This window comes from Watersipora subatra, chromosome 10 (genome assembly GCF_963576615.1).
Source record: "Watersipora subatra chromosome 10, tzWatSuba1.1, whole genome shotgun sequence".
NCBI lineage: Eukaryota > Metazoa > Bryozoa > Gymnolaemata > Cheilostomatida > Watersiporidae > Watersipora > Watersipora subatra.
The window spans coordinates 26,989,710-27,011,348 of record NC_088717.1 but is presented as its reverse complement, the minus strand read 5'-3'; the positions used below and the strand labels follow the sequence as shown (position 1 = coordinate 27,011,348).

Below are 21,639 nucleotides of genomic sequence, written 5' to 3'. Positions count from 1 at the left end.
TGAACTTCAGAAGGGACATAATATTGTTCTCCAGTTTTCTCACTTTAAAACTACCACTTCCTTCCTCTAATTGTTGTGGTCTTATGTTTATTACAATTCTTATTTGCTATGAATACATACTGAGTGCAAGTAATTTATCACTATTCATCTTTTTTTTTTAATTCTCAGCTGCAACAATATTATCCCCCTTACTAATATGTATCATGATTCTTTTTCATATTTTATGACTGACTTTTTTCATATGATCATATTTTTCTTACTGATTTTAGCTGTGGTACTAAGGTTTTTACAAAATACAACTAAGAGAGAGTGCTTTTTGTTACCTGTAAATATTGCTTTATTGGTTAAGCCTTTTTGCTTTAAGACAGCCAATTATGATTCATTGCTTGTAGATATACCCTTTTTGACAACTCTATTACAAAAGCAGTTTTAGTTACAAAGCTATTGGTTTGCAGCATTACATTACGTTAAAATGTTTTGTTGCAGTCTTTATATGAAAGTTAACACATGCATTCAATAGTATAGCTCTACACAGGATTTGAGTATGTACATATTTATCTATGTATGTACATAGTACATACAGTATTTTAGTCTCGGTAACGTGTTTTAGATGATGGGAAAGACAACTCTTACGTTGACACGTTAGCCTGCAAAACTCAAGCGGTTGAGGTCAAGCGGAAACCACAGACGTCAGCGTATCCAACTATACCCGAGTTATCTTTTCACGGATGTGTATCTAGAGCTAAATGAACTAATAATGAAGTAGAAGAATATGGCTGCCGGACATAAAATTCCAAATCCAGCAAATAGTCGAACAATTGACAAAATTTTGGGAGATGCACAGAATACAGGATGCTTAGATCTGAGTAATCGAAGAATTCACGAGTTTCCTAAAGCAGCGGAAATATATGACTTGGCCGACACTGTTGAAGCTGGTAAGTAACCCTGAGGTTTAGCTTCGTTTCATTTTCTTGTACATTATGCGTTATTATTTGAAAAATCTCGGTTTTAAAAGTACATGGCGTAATAGATGTTATGTAAAATGCTTGTTTGAAAAATTGCTTTATATCGTTTTAAAATATAGGCTCAAGTGTAAAATATTGTCGTTCTGACTGACGGAAGAACATGTTTCACAGTATGCGAAAAGAATGCATGATCATAGTGTTTATGTCTAGTCTTATTACATATTTGTTTTAAAACGAATTGAACGCAAATTTTACCATTTTTATTGACATCGCATTTTTAGTATTGCATATTTATTGTTAGTCATAACACGTGGTACTTGACAAATGCTCGGGTCTATTCAAGGTATCATGCAGTGCAAGACAGTACTAACTTATACTGTCAAATATTTTGTAAAATTCGATGTTTGCTCGATTTTGTACGACTAGAACATCGGAAGTTTGTCAATAATTACTCACTGAGTGGTAAAATGTGTACTTTAACAAGCTATGGTGTTTTTATTTTTGCTTATGAAAATGAAATTTCTTGAGAATTATTGTGAAATTGGGAATTATTTCGGTCCATTGTCTCGTTTCTAAATTGTATTTGCAATATATCTGTCTAAGAATGTCTCGAGATAAGCAGTGGCTATCTAATTGAGCAAACTAATTGTCAGGTTTGACCTACATGCTATTTGTTGACATGCTAAGATGGGCGTGCAGGTGTGGATCAATGTGACATACTCATGAGGTAAATCAATATCATTTTCTAAAAATAGACGACTTCGTATTGCACCATGGTGCCTAAAGGTGAAATCACATTATTTGCAAGTCTCTACTCAAAACAATATAAAACTTGCTTCATCCAAAACGTTGACTCGATTTGGTAACTAAATTAATAATTTGGCTATAATTCAAGCTGTGTCTCTAAGCAATACAGCCTGCTTTTCAAATTTGATGAGTTGCTTCAAAAGCTAGAATCATTTTGCTATCATTTACCACAAGGAAACTGGTGTGGTACTTATTGTGGAGAGTTTTAGACTAATGCAAAAGTACAAATTAATGAAATAATCAAGTGCTGTACCAAAAATAGACATTCAATTCAGGATGATACTGTCCTGACTTGGGCTATAGTTTTTGTGAAATATTTTATCAGAAACTTCAACAGCTGATTGATATGAACTGATTTGATTGGCTTCTTTGTATTTAGAAAGCGATTTGAACCACTTGGTGAGATACCTGGTCTCAATCTCGTCTACGCAATTTGAAAGTAATCTAGTTGCAATTTATTCTACTGGTATTGTTAAAAAATGTCTAAAGATAACGATTGTTTTTCCATATTCATTTTTATTGTTTAACAATGAGACTAGCTAATTGGTAGTCATAGAGGTAGTAGCGTAAAACTATTCTCTAACTATTCTGATAAGCTGTGAAGCTATTCCAGTTTAGTTGCATAAGCATTACAGACTGTAGGTCAGAGGGCTTCATTTCCAAGAGGAAAACTTTTCGAAGAATACTATCTTACATCTTACATTTACATCGTATCTGCCATTTGCCATATCATTACAAGGTCATGCACTTTTTCAATTTTTAAATGTTAATCTTTACATGCATCAAATGACACTATCATAGATGACATGTCGAGTTTGCCAAGTTTTAATTTGCTTTGTGCTAAAGATGATGTATATTATCAGATATCAGCTTTAACGCTGTTCACCAAACGGACAGAAACCTATTTGTCGGCTCTATTGATTTTTATCAAAGGACTCTCATCTAGTTATTCTGTTACCTAATAGCTATTACATTTATATTTTATTTAAGCCTATAATTTTTTTCACTGTTGCTTGTGCCTGTTATTTGGTTAGGGAGTCATTGCGCTCCATCTTTATTGAAATCACAAAACTTGTCATTTCCACTCCTTATTTCTAATTATTTTTTTAATTGGTACGCTGGACAGTCTAGTGAATCATGAGAGATCGTAATGAGTAATCAGTATGTGCATAATTAATTTCTGAAGTAGCAAGGCGGCCAAGTGGTATAGTGGTTAGTGCGCTCACCAGAATTAGAAATATTTGAGTTCAATTCCCAAGCGAGGCAATTTTTTTTCTAATGCTCTTAGCGTGGCTTCAGACAAATGGATGGACACTGCTCTTGTTATAGTAAAGCTTGCAACCTTTTAAATTGTATCATTAAAAAGTGATTCTAAAATTAAAAATGGGAAAGATTTTGCTAAATTTCTTATTAAAAGCAGGTAATTTGAAAAATAAATTTGTTAATTATAAAAATCACGTATAAACATGATAAAGTATATATTTAAAAACATGATGCATGTTTTTAAATATATACTTGAAAATATTTTAAGTATGTACTTTTATAAATATATAAACTCAGCAAACATGATCTTGCTGAGTACTAGTGACTTTTTCTCCCATCAACATTCTGACATTTGCCAATCATCTTGTGATCACATAAATACATTTTATATTTGGCCTCTTTTCTTGCGTCAATACACTGTTTGAATGAAAAAGATGGACTGTCTAACCTCTACTACAGTGTGGCATGTAGTTAATCTAGACCATTCAACAGCTTCTTTTTGGTCGGTCCAGTTTATCATCATTATCTATGACAACATGTTTTAGCATCGTTTTAATTGTTCATAGCATTATGTCACCTTTTCAACTTTACTGAGATTCGATAGGGATATTTACTTGTCGTTCAGCGTAAACGGGGAGTTATTTTTTGAAGGGTTGCTAATGTGAAAGATGTTTATCACATTGTAGTAGTAAGTACTACACAGGTGTAGTGCTTACTACTACACCACTCTTCATTTAACGGCAATTCCGAATTACCATGACATTTCAACAATCGTAAAATTATTAAAACTATGCTTATAGAAACTAAATGAACATAAAAAGAAAATACATCTTTTAAAACCATTAAAGTAACCATGAATGTAAAGATATGACACCTCTACATTAGCCATGACCATAGCCGTTGTTTTTATGCACTTACGATGTCGGCTGTTGGCTAATACCGGGTCTTAGGCTAATATTTGCCATAGTTGAAGCATTATGAAGAAAATACTTGAGGTACATAAATATGCTACATAAAAAGAAACATTTTTTTGTATGTTATGAAAGTAAACATCAAGAGTAGGTAAAAATATTTGACATCTACTGCAATGTGTACTACGTAAGCCTAACATTTGTTTACATGGTTGTATATTTGCAAAAGCTAAATAAAAAAGAAAAAGTTAAAACTATATATGTATGCAAAAAGCCTTGAAGAGGGGTTGTTTAACGATAGAATCGCTTGATGATGCCTCTTCAAAACGCAACCACTCGTCAAGGTAGGACTACTTGGAATAACTTTGCCTTTTGCCAAACCTCAAAGCTTTGCCTGTGACCGATGCATAAAAGACACCAGGGCTTGTTTATACTAAACTATGTCTAGAACAGATGTACATAACTTATTACAAGCCTAATATATCTGTACAAATAGAGTTAGGAATGTATTTAACCTCTAAGGGCTGTCATACACTGTTCGGTACTCTGCGAAAATGAGGAGTTCATGCTATAGGATTATCAGACAGATTTTACTGAAAGTTAAACTAGCTGAAAATTGCCTAATAACCGGTAGAGATTTAGTTGGTTTGTAGTGAACAATTAGTCGATTATTCTCTTTCGATAGTCGATCAAAAATACTTCAACCTTCAGCCAGCGTTGGTTTATTGTCTCACAAACAACAATTAGTTTACTTTGAACTGTTTTGCAGCAGTATTTTGTATTGTTAAAATACTTATAAAAGGTATAAGTTATGTTAGATAGATATTAACTTTACTATCACCAGTCAATGACGTTTAAGGCATATTAGACCATGGAACAAGAACAAAAAATAGTAAAGTAAATTATCCGTATTGTAAGAAAAATCTTTTTGCATAACACGGTTCTATAATGTAAATTGGCAAGGTGTCGGCGTTTGGTATAAAGTGTAGTGGTTTTTTGTGTGGAATGTAACGGATAGTCAGGCGGATTCGAGATACGATTTGAGTATTTTAAGCAGCGAATATCTAAAAATACATTTAGCTCCTCAGCATTAAGGACATTTAGACGTTGTTTGCTTTGGTTGCAAGTTCGGCTGGATCTCAGTTAACACATTTGTTACCAATGTTTTTCCATGCAGAACTCACTCAGTACATTAACCTGCGAGAGAAAAGTTGTTATTTCTCTTTGAAGTCTCATGAGGCAAATTTGATTATTATAAGCATGATTATTATAAACACAAATCTAATAAATTTTTTTACAATGCATAAGAATTGTGGTAGTTTTTCTTACGAATAATGTATTTCAATGGAATAATTAATTTTTTACTTTTTACATTTTTAGTATGAACAACCTGGAAAATACAAGAGTTGCTTATAACTGCAAAATCTAAAATTTAATCAAATTGTTACATGAAAGTTTAAAACTTGATAAATTTAGAGGAACGACTCATTCTAACGAGGGTTTATATTTGTTAAAAAAACTTCATTTTTCATTTGTAACAATACTGTGCTGTCGCATGGCATTCCACTGACGTCGTAAGCCATTGAGTTGTGCAAAATTTAGTGAGTGGGCTGTGCACTTTCATAAACAGTAAAGATGAATAAAAACATATCAATTGAAGTGACCACTTACTTAACCTATCGTTTGGGCAAAGTTCAACTAAAGCTTAATACATGTAGTATTTGCAAAAAGGTTTAGATCTAAGCCTTTTGAAGTTGATTTGTAATTTATTTCATATGGATTATGTGATGGCTATTACAAGTAACAAACATTTTTATTGTAAATGCCTTAGATAAACTTTTTGCATAGACAAATATGTTTTTTAACCATGTCATTTGCTAATCATGTTAATTTATATGAACACGGTAGTGAATTACATATTTCCAATGAATTATCATTGGCAATATGTAACATAGTTACATGTACTGTGAACAGGGATGCCTATACTTTGTCATATTGACATGAAAGTCTCAGATTTGCTCTATGTGCGTACATGTATCATGCAGTTGACCTATTTATGTGACATGTATCATGCAGTTGACCTATTTAAAATCTTTAAGAATGAATTTATTAAAATTTAATGTAATAATTTTGTTATACATTGGAGTATATATACACTACAAGTATGCAAGAACATGATATCTGTGAGTTTGAAGGTGGTTCGATTGTTCGTGTGTTCCTTTCATATATTTTGTTATACATTGGAGTATATACACACTACAAGTATGCAAGTACATGATATCTGTGAGTTTGAAGGTGGATCGATTGTTCATGTGTTCCTTTCATATATTTTGTTATACATTGGAGTATATACACACTACAAGTATGCAAGAACATGATATCTGTGAGTTTGAAGGTGGTTCGATTGTTAGTGTGCTCCTTTCATATATTTTTGAACTCACACATGTAATGCTTTTCAAGGAGGCTTTTCAGCCCCAATGCGCCATTGCTAACGTTTCAGCTGCGCCAAGTGCCATCAGTGTGTGGAGAAAGATGTTCAGTTAATTCTGCTAATAACTTTCTAATCTAAAGCCTTCAATGAGAGTACACAACTCAGACTTTTCTAGCTTCAAGATGTGAGTCAGTTAATAACCCAAGTACCGCAGCCAATTATAACTACAGTCATTGATAGAGAGGAGGGCAGTTATTTGCACTAACAAGAATCGAACTGTTACAACCTTTGGATTAAAGTGCTGTTCACTTCAATATGTAGAAAATTGTCTTTAGTGTTTGTCCTGAAGTTAATTTAGTCAGACCCCCTCCCGTACTTATATGTTATTATGAATGAACATCGAATGTCTAACATACGTGTAGTAGTTTTGTGACATTCTGTCACCCAGCTTTCCAATTATGCTCCGAAGGAATCCTGTACTGGTAGGCGATAATAAGTTTTTTTTGGTAAAAGTTCTTTCTGATAGTACAAGTTTTTGTAATCTTCACAAACAGATAACTTTACTGGTTTCTCAAATTTCTAATATAGACTAGTAAAGTGAAATTAGGTGAACACTTTCTAAGTGTTGGTATTTACGAATGTGTGAAGCTTTTATATCAATTACTGAGATAAACATTAATGTATTACTGCTTCAGAGGATGACTTCGCTGCTCATTCGTCTTTTTTGATAATTTAAATGTGACGATTATGTTTTCACTGCTTGAAGGTGTTTTAGAATTAATTTAGTAAGTATCTACAATGATATTACTAGCATATAATTACTAATATGCAGATAATAATTGAGGCTGATGAACTGACTCTTGAAATGCATCACTTGCTGATAACACGTTAACTTGTAATTATAGAGCCACCTAGCTGTAAAGATTCAATCTTGTATACATGTATAGAGTAGACACTTCAACAATGTAGATAATCCATTAGGAGAACGTATATATTATAATTATTTTACGTTATACAAACAGCAAAGTACATGCAAATTGTCCAATCCATTCCAAGATCATCTCCAACTCACCCATGTGGTCCTTCAAATAGGAAAAACTAAACTTAACTTTCTAATTTAATGAATGTACAGTAACTGTAGTATTATTGTTTTGTATTGTAATTTTTTTAAATTTTTCACTTTGACTTAGCATTCATAATTACTGTAATTTTACATTAATTTAAAGGCTGGGCACAGCTTCGATGTCAATTTAAATCGACTTTTTTTCTAGACAGCAAGTTCTGGACTAAAAATAAAAACGTTTTGTGTGTCTAAAATGGAACCAAAATTTTTTTTGCTACAGTAAGAGTGGTGTCTATCTGTTCGTTCGCTTGTCTGAAGCCAGGGTTAGAGGCATCGGTTAAATAGAGGCTGGGTAAAATACTGCTTTCAACGAGACTTCAACTTGTAACATTCAGTTTAGTAGACCGAGTCTGACCGACACTCAAACACCTGCACCAATCTGCAGCCTTAAGGCATTTCAGAATAATTGTGCTTCTCTGTGCTTTATCCACACATATGACAATCTCTCACAGCATACTAGACTACCAGGGTACTAGTACATATTATAGAGATACCTCTATATGTTATACAACTACTTATTCTCTGTACTTTATCAGTACACATGACAATCTCTCACAGCACACTAGACTGCCAGGGTACTAGTATATATAATAGAGATACCTCTATATGTTATACAGCTACTTATTCTCTGTACTTTATCAGCACACATGACAATCTCTCACAGCACACTAGACTGCCAGGGTACTAGTATATATAATAGGGATACCTCTATATGTTATACAGCTACTTATACTCTGTACTTTATCAGCACACATGACAATCTCTCACAGCACACTAGACTACCAGGGTACTAGTACATATAATAGAGATACCTCTATATGTTATACAGCTACTTATACTCTGTACTTTATCAGCACACATGACAAACTCTCACAGCTCACTAGACTGCCAGGGTACTAGTACATATAATAGAGATACCTCTATATGTTATACAGCTACTTATACTCTGTACTTTATCAGCACACATGACAATCTCTCACTGCACACCAGACTACCAGGGTACTAGTATATATAATAGAGATACCTCAACACGCCGTCTTCCCTCTTAAGTACAGCAAGAGAGAGAACTAGATTTTTAAGGCTAACTATGGGATTCTCGATATTCAAATCCACTTTGAGTACATGCACTGACTTGATGCTTTATGTTAAATGTATAATTTTTTGTGTACTACGATGCAAAACTTTACATAAATTCTTTGTGTTAAGTGGAATTTACGTAGAAAGAAATTTACTTCACAGAAGTGTCTGCTGTACTGGACATCGATCTAAGACATGATTTTACACATCTATTTATACCTCAATGAGCCTTGTTCAATTGCATTGAATATGACATTGTATTTATTGTTCTCTGTACATATTCTGTCTATTTCATAGATATATCAAAGAACAGATTTACAGAGGTACCTGCAGAGATATGCGAGTTCCTCCACCTGGAGGAGCTACGATGCTACCACAATGCTATTAAAAGTATTCCACCTTGCATCAGAGGATTGCGGCATCTCAGTTTTCTTGATCTCAGGTATACCAGTATGCTACTTTGTGTCTTTTAGCGGTTTTATTAATATTTTATTGTTACTAAAAACAGTGATTCTTCTTAACCGAGTTTTTTAATATTACTTGTGTTGTTAATAACGTTTTAGTCGAAACCAATTCACAAACCTCCCACCATTCCTGTGCGAGTTGACCTCATTAGAAGTTCTTATAATCTCCAACAACAAACTATATTCTATTCCAGAAGAGATCGGAAATCTGTCATCTCTCATGGAGTTGGTAGGTCATGCTATAGTGGTGTTGGTATTAGGTGATGCTAGTAGTGATGTTAGTAGACCATTGTATTAGGTGATGCTAGTAGTGATGTTAGTAGACCATTGTATTAGGTGATGCTAGTAGTGATGTTAGGAGACCATGGTATTAGGTGATGCTAGTAGTGATGTTAGTAGATCATGGTATTAGGTGATGCTAGTAGTGATGTTAGTAGACCATTGTATTAGGTGATGCTAGTAGTGATGTTAGTAGACCATGGTATTAGGTGATGCTAGTAGTGATGTTAGTAGACCATGGTATTAGGTGATGCTAGTAGTGATGTTAGTAGACCATTGTATTAGGTGATGCTAGTAGTGATGTTAGTAGACCATTGTATTAGGTGATGCTAGTCGTGATGTTAGTAGACCATTGTATTAGGTGATGCTAGTAGTGATGTTAGTAGACCATGGTATTAGGTGATGCTAGTAGTGTTGTTAGTAGACCATTGTATTAGGTGATGTTAGTTTACATTAAAATTCGTCAGGTTTGCTCTTTCTATTGCGCTAGTTGTTGAATGTAATTCAAGGCCGTTGTGTTAAATTGTTCTCCCTCCCCAGACCTATTCCTTAAATTATAAGCAATGATAAACCAGGGTTGGCTCGGTTTAAATCAATAGTTTAAACCGAGCGGTTTAAACCCGGTTAAACCCGGTTTACACCAGCTGAAAAAACCGGTTTTTATGGTTTTTTCATTATTTTTTGTGAAAAACATATTTTAAGCTCCTAGTGGTTCATGCGCGGTAGAATTGCAATTATATGTAGTTATCAGCTGTGGAAGTTGAAACTACATGAAATCCTAGCACAACAATGAATTAGTGAATCTCATTTTCGATTACTTTTTCAAGTGATATAATGATCTCTTTAATGATGAAATATAAAAACCATGTGAAATGGTTTTTATATTTCATCATTAAAGAGTGAAATTTCACCATGGTGAAATTAAAACAATAAAATTCTTTTGGGCAAAAGCTTTAAGTTTGCAAACTAATATTTCATTTATTGGGCACAAGCCAAAGTGGCTGGATTGTTAGAATTCAGTTTATCAAGTTTTTTGTGTTTTGAAAAGTTAAAGTTGTGCCTCCAATTTCTAACATGCCTCACAAACAGCATCCCGTTTGGCAGTTTTTCACTCAAACTGCAAAGGGCAAAGGTTTTAAGGCAAAATGTAATAGGTGTGCTGTCGTAATGCGAGGTCACGCAGATAGGCTTAAAGCTCACGTAGCAAATATCAAGATGAAAACACCAATTTGAACAGTGATGCTAAGTATTCAGGCGATAGAAGTTGAGTCATCTGCCACTGCTCCAAACACTAGCAATGCATCTGCATTATGCTCTACACTACCACAAAACTAATCACTTGAATTCAAATTCCTACATATACATAGAGCTGCATGTACAATATTCACTTTATGTGATAAGATTTCTGTTCTGTATTTCATCAATCATGTTTGATTAGAGACTCATTCCGAAAATTCCCTACGTTTTCTCTTTTTTCCCCATAACAAATCCCACAGTACCATCTTTAACAGATGATTCCACATATGTCTGTTCAATACTCAATCATGCAGCTGTAGTAAGTGATGTTAATTAAACTTAAAATCGCAAACACCTTAGTCAAATTATAAAAACCAAAAAAACCATGGTTTTTTCATAAAAACCATGGTTTTTTTTCTTAAAAACCATGCTTTTTTCCAACCCTGAGATACACGAAGATGTTATTTGTCAGTCAGAGTCATCCAGTCATTTGGATGATTCTGAAACAATCAGAACAGAGTTTGATCATTTTGATCCTACTCAGCTCTTCTGCTTTATGAGCTACATAAAATAACTATGACTGTAATCTGTGCATAAATTGTTACTTAGACGAAGTCTTACTGATGGGAGATACAAATATGGAGTATTAATGCTAAATATATTAAAAGTGTACATAAAATATTTTATGTGTAAACATGGGGAATTTTGGGCAAATATTAAACATTTTACACCAATAATATTAGCCGTCTCTCTGTAATGAGTTTTTAACAAACCGATGTACCAATAATTAATGTTGTTTCACCTATATATTGAGTATGGAACTTCGCAGAGTGTATTGACACACAGCATCATATGGTCACTAATGGAAACTTACTGATTGTGTGTGGCCGCTGGCCTGGCCTAGTTGAATAACATTGACTAGTTAAAACAGCATGCCATTGGGCATTACAACTATTTGTAACTTGCTATCTTTTATCCAGTGAGCAGCGCCGCCAGATAGCAGCCCATATCCTTCCTAGTTCACTGGCCTCATGGCTACTAGGGTATGAGGAGAGCTTGGTGATCCTCGATGCTAGCGAGCTCTTTAGCTCCCGCTTAGCTCATTCCAATAGACATCAATAAATCATCAGGCTATTAAGTAATCAAGCTTTGCAGAAGGCTCTTAGCGATCATATCGCTGCTGTAATTACCTATTAATAGCTCAGGGTTAATAGCGGTAGGCATTGATACTGGTGACCTCACTGTCTACCATTAATATAAATGGAGTCCACTGGTTCTGACGCCCACCATGTTTGCTCTGGCTTTCGTTTGTGTCCCCGCAGTTGATATTCTACCAAGTTAGTGCTCATCAGTCTGGTCAAGCTCTGTTCTTATGAATAATTATAATAAAGCTTTGCCAACAGCCTCTTGAACATGGAGAGTAGATTGGTCTAAGTACTAGCCTGTGTTTTCCTCTGGCAGCATCACCATCCGCGTTGTACACCCGCGCCAAGGTTGCTTGCCTGTATCTGTCATCTTCTTATCTCACTCTTGACACTAATAATTCAAATTAACTTCTTAGTAATTTTGTGATTTCAGGAAGTTTGAGTCTATTTACACATCTTCAGGATCTCTAGATACCAAAATAAAATTTGCCAAAGTCAAAGCAGTTTCAAATCCAAACGTTACACGATAGCGTTATATGACATGCTTGGAGTGAAAAGACTATTAGGAATGTCAAGTTCAGTCCTAGTGGTCCAGGTTTCTTGTGGACCACAGGCTGCTTATGGACCAGTGGCTGCTTATGGACCACAGCATCCACTGACTGACTTCTAAAAAACCTTTTCGTCTTTTGTTAAGCATACCAGTCTATTTCATGTTTTGACTAGGGTAAAGCCGTCTATCAAATAAGGATAATTACAGATTCCTTTCGCATACGGATATATAAATAGGGTACACAGAGGCGGTACAAATGAGGTGGTACACATAAGGTTGTACTAGGGAGGCGGTACACGTGATGTGGTACACATGAGGTGGTACACATGAGGTGGTACACATGAGGTGGTACACGTGAGGTGGTACACAATGAGGTGGTACACAATGAGGTGGTACACATTAGGTGATACACATGAGGTGATACACGTTAGGTGATACACATATGGTTGTACTAGAGAAGTGGTACACATGAGGTGGTACATATAAGGTAGTACACTTGAGGTATGTGTATTCTAATCACATCTCACAACTTAGGGAAATTCTGTAGTTGATGCATTGATCATGGTCCATGATGGTTCAATATAATTGAGTCAGGTAGGATCTGTTGACAGTGGATGTGCGCATGCTTACAATGCAACAGCATAAGGCCATCTTGATATCATTATGAATATTGTAATATTTCATGCTATGATAACAAAACTCTTGCCCTATAACAACCCTGTTCTTGTAAAATGCCGGGGTTGTGTAGAGAGTCACTATTTGCAAGTACTGGTTTTATTTTAAAGGTTGACTTGCAACAAAATTCACATTACAGTTATTTGGCATCAAAAGATTTACCATGTCTTACTCTGTTGTGTTGTAGGTGCCACATATGTGGAAATGTGATTACAAGCTCTTAAAAGCTCAAAAACGAAAAGCCGCTGTAGATTGGAATCTCTTTATTTCTCTGATGCAGCCATGAAATTTGGTTATCGTCTTGTCACGTGATGTTCTCCCGTGAATTGAAAGGGCAATAAAAAGCTCAATATAAAACTTATCGTAGCACTAGTTTATGACAAACACTTCGTGTTTTACCGAAGAACCCGTATCAAATATAGATGCTCGCTACTTTTCAGTTTTGTTTCGGTTTGGTCTAATCGGCAAGTCGTAATCTGATCATGTGACCCAATACTTCGCAAATAATTTCTGCAGCACTTTTCGATTATCACAAATGACCAACAAGCTCATCATGATTATTAGTCAATGATATGTACTCCTTCAAGTTAAGGCTAAAAAATTAAACGAATTTTTATGGTAAGTTATAAGATATCAGTGCTAAAAGTGACAGCATTAAAATGACGATATATAGTTTTATTAAATGCGTGAAGTATATTTGTGAAATATTTTTACGAATAAGGTTGCATGAAAGTGTAAAAGAAACCATCTAACACAGCTACGTCACATTTGAGCCGTTTTGGAAAGAGAATCCAAACTACGGCAGTCTCGTGTGGCTGCGATTAACTGTTCGTTTTTGAGCTTTTAAGAGCTTGTAATCACCTTTCCACATATTTTACACCTACAACACAGCAGAGTAAGACATGGTGAACTTTTGATACCAAATAACTGTAATGTGAATTTTATTGCAAGTCAACCTTTAAAGAGGCTAAAGAGTAAAATATTGAAAATGATTATGATAGTGCTTAAAAAAGGCACCGATTTGTTATCAAATCTATATAATTAAACTAACGTTATCAGTACCTGAACAAAATTCGATTAAACATGCCGAGTGTGTATGCCGACACCATAAAGTTGTTCATAACTATCAGCTTAATTTCTGCAAAATTTGGTACATGGTAGTTTTATATAGCTCATTTGTTTTAATGCTGTAGATGTTTTAATGCTGTAGATGTCGTTAAGTTTTTGGCTTGTTATAGTCGTCGACTCTCTTACATTGAATGTAACAGTTTGACTGTACAACTTGACTGTATAATTAGCTGCTCTTCAGGTTTGTTGAATCTTCTTTTATTGGGTTCAAGTAAAAAGCAGGCAGTAACAACTAACCCTTTAGTATAATAAGAACCGTGTTTGATCGGCTGTCTGAAGCCACGCTGTTAGAAAAAATTGCCTTGCTCTAATATCGAACTCAGATGTTCCATTTTACAAGCAAGCGGCTACCAACTGCACCACTTGACCACCTTCCAAATTGAAGAATAATTGCACACATAGCTATTACATGTACATATAATTGCACATGTAGTGATTATACCTGATGGCCTCTCACTGCCCTTGGGGACTGTCAGTGTACTAACATATAATATAATGCTCTAATGCCCATTTCTTGTCTATAAATAACCTTTGTCAGTCCAAACTATGCTAATAGTAATTAAAAGCTGTAATTGAAGTTTGCTCAATCGCGCCTACATGATGGAGACCTTTATTATACTGAGACATGCTTGAAAAGCACACATGCCAGTAGCTCAAAGGAATGTGGAGAGTATGCAGTAAAAACTTGGATTGTTTTTATTCGAATCCGAGTACTCTATTTTGCAGTACGCTTTTTATGCACTCGGGAATAAGCTTTCATAATACGTGTGTGAAAACCTGCTATTAATGGCGCGTTCCTAACTCTCCTATTCTAATTACTAATGGTTTCGGCTGAAGCAATCAAGATTGGAAGAAAATTGCATGTTGGGAAATGAAGACGATGAACAATAAACCAGGTTGTGACATTGCATTAGTGAAAGTATTTGTTTTTGTCATTCTAATTTGGAAACACTGCAGCTGCAGTGTTGTTTCGCTTCTTATAACTCTGGCAACAAAACAATTTAGACGTCAGCTGGAGACACTTTCTGATTTGGCTGAAGATTTAGGCTGCATTACTGTTGCTTTCCATTTCTAATATTATTTACTAGGATGTTTTAATAATATATTGTTCAATCATCATAGTATATAACGGTGAAATATAAAAAAAATGACTATTTACAAACATATGAACCAACTAAAGGATCGCGAGTCACTCTCTTCTGCTATGGCTTAAAAGGCTGTCTTATCATGCCTTGCGTGAACCCTCTGATTTTTTATTTACATTTAAATATCTAAGATTTTTTCTTTGTTCTAGTTAACAATGGAACCATGCAAAGTGGTGATTTCCGAGTTCTAACACCCCGTAGTTTTCTTTTGTCGAACCTCAAAAGGTTTTAGACATGTATTTTTTATGGCTAGCATAGATTCAACCAGAATGGTTTGGAATGCATTACCTTTGACATTGCACATTACATTCAATTGTCGGTAGCTTCCAATCCATACGTGCTTTCCATGTAATGAGCTGTGCTTTCCATGTAATGAGCTGCGTGGTTGGAAACCGCCCTAAATGATTAACTCACAATCAAGTGTAGTCCGCTAGCACAGCTCATAGAGTTACATCCCCTTCACCGAAACCGGAATGAGCTATTTATTTTGAGCTATATATGTTTTGTTTGATGGCTGCAAATTTTGTGTAAAAGTGGGGTACAAATTGCTTATCCTTTTTATTTTTAGTTATACTTTGAATAATAATTATCACGATAATATTCTATGATCAATGTACTCCCTTGTCACCAGCCTGTCACCAGCCGTGTCACCAGCCGTGTCACCAGCCGTGTCACCAGCCGGCCTGCGGTAGACATTGAGTTAATTAAAGTTGTTACATCTTATTCTGCTCAAAGCTACTATTGGTTATTTTTCTTGTACGCGCGGCGCGCGTGTCAGTTTGTAACTTGCTGATGAATCTTTTCCAAAGCACAATTACATCTCAATGTTTCAGATCATTTTTGACGGCGCACAAAAAGAAGTTAGATGTTTTGTAGCTATTTCATATCCTGTCAGCATCTTCTATTTAAGTGTGAGCAGCAGTGACCAGTGCCTCCGTTGTTTTATTCTCGATGTCTCTATGCAAGTATACATATCTGCATACAAGTTTTTATATATACTAGTACGCTGGCAGTCCCATGCGCCGAGAGGGATCGTCATGTGTAATAAGTATGTACATAATTATTCTTCTATTCGAAGGTTGTTGAGTAGTGCGGTTGGCAGCGTGTCTGTTTATAAAATTGATTTTTCTGATGTAAAAGTTTGAGCTACTATCATTCTCGAGCGATCTTTTCCTACCGCTCTTAGCCTCAGACAGCTTAATGCTTCAGACAGCTTAGAGATTTTTTTCCTAACGCTTAGTGGCTTAGGACGGCTTTGGTTTTCTTATGGTAGTAGACTTGCATATTGACAATTATGACTTCAATAATGCTACAACTAAAGCAAGTTTTATGTCTGTTGAAATTAAATGTCTTTATTTTGAGTAGTCGCAACTTAAAAAGGGCTATAAATATACTAAATTGTAGTGAAAAGACAACTCACTACTTTTGTAATATTATTCATATGTTGCTTCGATCCTCTAACCACCCGCTAGCTGGTTCATGCGCTTAATTGGTTATGACAACCATTTTACGGGATACTTTGGAAGTCAATGTTATGATATCTATGTTGACAATGCAACACCTCTCGTATGCATGTTACGTAAAAGCACAAGATCTCAGCAGTTGCTGCATTAGTTAATTGAGCGGGTGAAGTCTGTTACCATGTTGCAGGCTGCAATTCTGTATGCTAATCAGTAAGTGTTCATGACGCTCTACGATTATTGCCATCTTGGTTTCAAAGAACTACTAAATGAGATGTTAAATGTTAACCAAAGCTCTTGGTCTATAAATTTATAGCCTAGTTCTTTATGATTGACATTTTGCTCCAATGAGTTATTCGAGGAATGCTGATTACAAAGGAGATTATCTTCATATAGTGTACTCCTTCGTGTGAACAACCTCGAATCAAGACTTACTTGAAAGTCGCATCTGAGGAAGATCGGGAGCTTTTCTGGCTCTTTTTTATTTGGCCACCGTTAGTGTTCAAATACAAAGACACTCCGATAAAAAAGTGCATGGTTCCTCAAACTAGAGTCAAGAATCTACAGTTATTACCTTTTTACCGTGTTTATGTAAGCATAGGCTGTGGCTCTTTGTTTCTAGGATGTCAGTGACAACCAGATTGATGCAATTCCATCACAGATAGCTGATATACGCCAGCTCAAGATCTTAAATCTAAGAAAGAACCAGCTTTCACAACTTCCTCCAGGTAATTGAGAAATATGTGCATACTACGTTTAGACGTATCCGCGGTACCCACTACTTCCTGTTTTACTTCCTTCCCTACGTCCTCTTTCTGTCTACTTTCTACTTACTGTCTATATATAAATGACACTATTTGTTTATAGAGTACAGTTTTTTGATCTAAATTATTTTTATTTTCTGTCAGAAGCAACTTATGGTTTGTTAATTGTTGCTATTTTTAATAATATGCCTGCTGATTGTATGTCAACCCATGCAGTTATTCAGTTAAGATAATTTGAACAATTTTTTTGATTTTCATTAATCACAAAAAGAATATTTCAATGCCGGCTCATTTTTTAATTCAATTTAGAAAGTAAACGTACAGCTGACAGAATTAACCAATAAGATTCGAGCTATGTCGCATGGTTTTAAACACGCAACAATCCGCTGCATTAGTTCTATTGGGAGCATTTACCAGACGAATCAGTACCAATATCAGTCTCTGTAGTGAATCATGTTATAAACGAGCCCACTTTTCCTTTTTCAAAAGGACTGGAAACTATTAGTACACATTATGATTAATTTATTCAGTGATTAAATAGAAATATGCATAGATAAAAATAGTCGTAAATGTATAACTATTGAGCAATATACAGCCAGCACTGGTTATTACATCAGTATATGTGTTCTTTATTTAAATATATTAAATATAAACATATTAATGATATGAACGTTGGTACTGTGGTGAAAGTAGATCGTTAACATTTGGTTAGTTCTACATAAGCATAAGTACTAAATATCATGCTCAGTGCGGTTTGGCACTCATACGCAGGACTAAATCACATTCAGTAAAGGCCATTTGATGAGTATATCACTAACTTCTGTTGTGTTAAACCCCTATCAGGGACTTGAATTCATCAAGTATCATAAAGAGAATAAGTCTTTATGTTCTCTGTTTCAACACGCCACGAATTTTAACGACTGTTTTTTATTGAAATAATTCACTTTGTATTAAACTGACATCTTGTTCTTTAGCTGGAACCAGCGATATAAGATTGCATTGCCGGAAAAGGATGGAACAACAGCAGAATGCATCGCATTAAAACAGTTTCCTTTTTGTACAAAACTGCCCTTTATTTTTTCTCTCATGTTTTTCATCATGTTTGTAGGTGTGCTATGACTAGCAGAGCAGTTAAATATCATGTTTGTAGGTGTGCCATGGCTAGCAGAGCAGTTAAATATCATGTTTGTAGGTGTGCCATGACTAGCAGAGCAGTTGAATATCATGTTTGTAGGTGTGCTATCACTAGCAGAGCAGTTAAACAATAACCATGTTTTCTAGAATGAGTAAGACACATTCGTTATTGGAGAGTGATGAGTAGTAAATGGTTGTATATTGCTATCTATGCCCTAAACTAGGACACATTTTTATCCACACTCAGAGAATTTACTTGCACTAGTTAAACCATAACTGCCACGTACAACTTTAATCATATTTTCTAGGTAAATCAGACACGCTGATTCCGATTTTGTACTCAAAATAAAGTTTGGTCCACTAACTTTCAAAATCAGGAAGGCTTTTTTAAAGCGTTTCAATATTCGTCTAGAACTCAATCGGCACAACAGGCTCCCCCATAAATATGTGACGTACGCTAGCTTTTTAGGAATGGAAGTTAGGAATGTTTAGTCCGATTTAGAATGATTGAGATGGGTGTCTTAAAACCCATTAATATCTAAATTCAGCCTTCAAAATAATCTCCGTCTTTTCTGAAAAGTAGATAAGCGATTTAACATTGCATATTTAAAAATGAGCTCATAAAAGCGCGATAACAACGCTAGCTTGTGGTAAAATCGCGCTTTTTTGAGCTCATTTTTCTCGCCGTTCAGCTTATTAAACATCCTGTAACAAGCTACGAGCAACTTTAAATAGTTTATCTACATTCCATAAGAGTCTGAGAAGATTTTGAAGACTGAATTTAGATAATAATGGGTTTCAAGACACCCATCTCTATCATTCTAAAACAGACTAAACATCCCTAACTTCCGTTCCTAAAAAGCTAGGCTGCGTCACATATTTATGGGCGGAGCTTGTTTTGCCAATTGTGTTGTTTTCGAGACCGATATTAAAACGCTGTAAAAAAGCCTTCATGACTTTGAAAGTTATTGGATCAATGTTTATTTTGAGCACTAAATTGGCATCAGCGTTTCTGATTTACTTAGAAAATACGATGAAAGTTGTACGTGGCAGTTATGGTTTAACTCGATGTTAACAGTAAAGCTAGTTGTAGTGCTAAAAATTTCTAAGTTTACCAAAGTTGCTATCATCATTGCTAATATATTATAGAAGATTGTTTTGTGGATGAAAGCTGAAGCTCGACAATGAGTTTCATATCATTTGTCAGTTTCTCTTGAATTAAGCAAAAATATTTGCTTCATATTACAAAGAATGTTTTCAAGTCCGTTTTCAAGTCCGTAGCACTTGAATGCGACCGCGTGAAGCGCTAGAAATATTCTCAAGTGATAATCCAAAGCTTATTGGACAAGCACTATTGGATCGATAGAACATTCTATTGGTCCAGAATAGTGGAGATTCTTAAATCACCAGTTAATTCTTTTCACATGACACTTAAAATGCAATCTCTCAGTCCTAACATCACTGCTGCATAGTAAATTTGCATTATTGGCAATTACATATCATGTATATGTCTTTCGTTGAACTCTTAAAATACTCTATTTATGCTAACATTTAATTGATATTTTTGCAAGTTAGATCTAGTTTCTGTCTCGTTTCTTGTAGGAATAATTATTCCGATTAATTTTCTGCTGAAAAAACATCATACTGGTATCTTGCTATAAAATGTCGATCACTAAGCGGAAATCAGACATTAGTTAGCATTTTGTGATACTTAAACAATGACCACTTGGCAAATGATCATAAACCTTCAAAATGTACACGGCTCAGTCCAAATCCTATTAGGAGTGGCCACACGCGCCAGAAACGATCAAAAAATGATTATCTTAGCTACATGCTGTCTGAGAGTGAGGCAACTCCTGTTGTTCTATTTTGAATCACAATCAGGTCGATCGTACCTAAAAGCGCGCAGCAAATAATGCATCCACTAATAAAATGTTGTTTAATCAAATGCGAAGCTTCGGTTGCACCCAGACGAACCAACTTGAGTATGATCAAAGTTGTTTGATAGCAAGATATTATGCTCTGGTTACATTGACTACTTCCTCAATTGAGGTTTCAAATGATAAAAGCTTCTTTTCGATGGTGCCGCGGTCATGACTTAACACAGCTTTTGTATATACCATACACAAATGTGCTAAATAACAACTCTGTGGTAGTGGGGACAACTCCAATTTCATATAGTTAATTTTCCAATGTAAGTTGTCAATGTGAAATGACAACTCTTTGGCAGTGGGGACAACTAGCCAACTATCCATTACAAGTTGTCATTGGAAATACGATTCATTACCAACTACCAAAAACCTCTCCTTTTAATATCATTGGTGCTCAGTAACTATCAGCCATCTTAGTGAGCACAAGTAAATGCTCATAAGTTAATATCGCGAGTCATTATGGAGTTCCATATCTTCTTCATCCAGTAATGGCTGATTACAGGCAGTCATTGATCTGCGTAGCATCACTCTATTATAATGATGTGCTTACTAGCCAGTACATGGATGCTAAAGGGTACATAGCCTAAATGTTATTTGGTAACCTATCATTGGTACATGCCAGCAACTGGTATTGTATATAAGTACTAGCACATTTTAGTCATCTACCATTTTTACTAACTGGCTACAGAACTGTGTTCTTGTAAGTTCTTTTCTTTGCTAACAATGTGAAGGATTTGTAAGTGAGATGACTTTCATGTTTGTCATGTGAAACAGAGCCAAAACCCTTATAAACCTGTTGTAAGGAGAAACTAGAAAGGCTTATTGTTTTTGTATTATAAGAATTTACAGAAAATGATAAGCGGACCTTAGTAATTGCCACGGCAATAGATCTTTTCATAGAGCAATAAAACAAAAGGATAGAGTTCTAATAATTTCGAGCACATGGCTGAATTGCCAATTTAAAACTAGCATAATTGTTGCTGAGAGTTAAAAATTTACATAAGGACCAAGTGAAAACCATTGTTTATATCAATCATTCAGTAACTATTACCAATGATATAAACACCCCCACAAGGATAGGCGACAGCTATCATATGGGCGGGGTTTATGATCGAGCTCTGTTGGGATTGTGCCAGCCTGGGTTTCGGGGC

General features: G+C 35.1%; 1 protein-coding gene across 5 annotated transcripts in view; it reads left to right on the top strand.

The window, feature by feature from the left end:
- The first annotated feature begins 753 nt into the window (after nt 1–753).
- Nucleotides 754–21,639, top strand: part of LOC137405898 (leucine-rich repeat and calponin homology domain-containing protein 1-like) — a 61,523-nt gene continuing 40,637 nt past the window's right edge. For all 5 annotated transcript variants that reach the window (XR_010979821.1, XM_068092344.1, XM_068092346.1 and 2 more), the window contains exons 1-4: nt 754–935; nt 8,875–9,019; nt 9,141–9,270; nt 17,282–17,387. Coding sequence is in view for 4 of the 5 variants with exons in the window: in XM_068092344.1 (XP_067948445.1) it covers nt 773–935; nt 8,875–9,019; nt 9,141–9,270; nt 17,282–17,387 (544 nt within the window). In the remaining variant the exon portion in view is untranslated. The remainder of the gene's footprint in view (nt 936–8,874; nt 9,020–9,140; nt 9,271–17,281; nt 17,388–21,639) is intronic.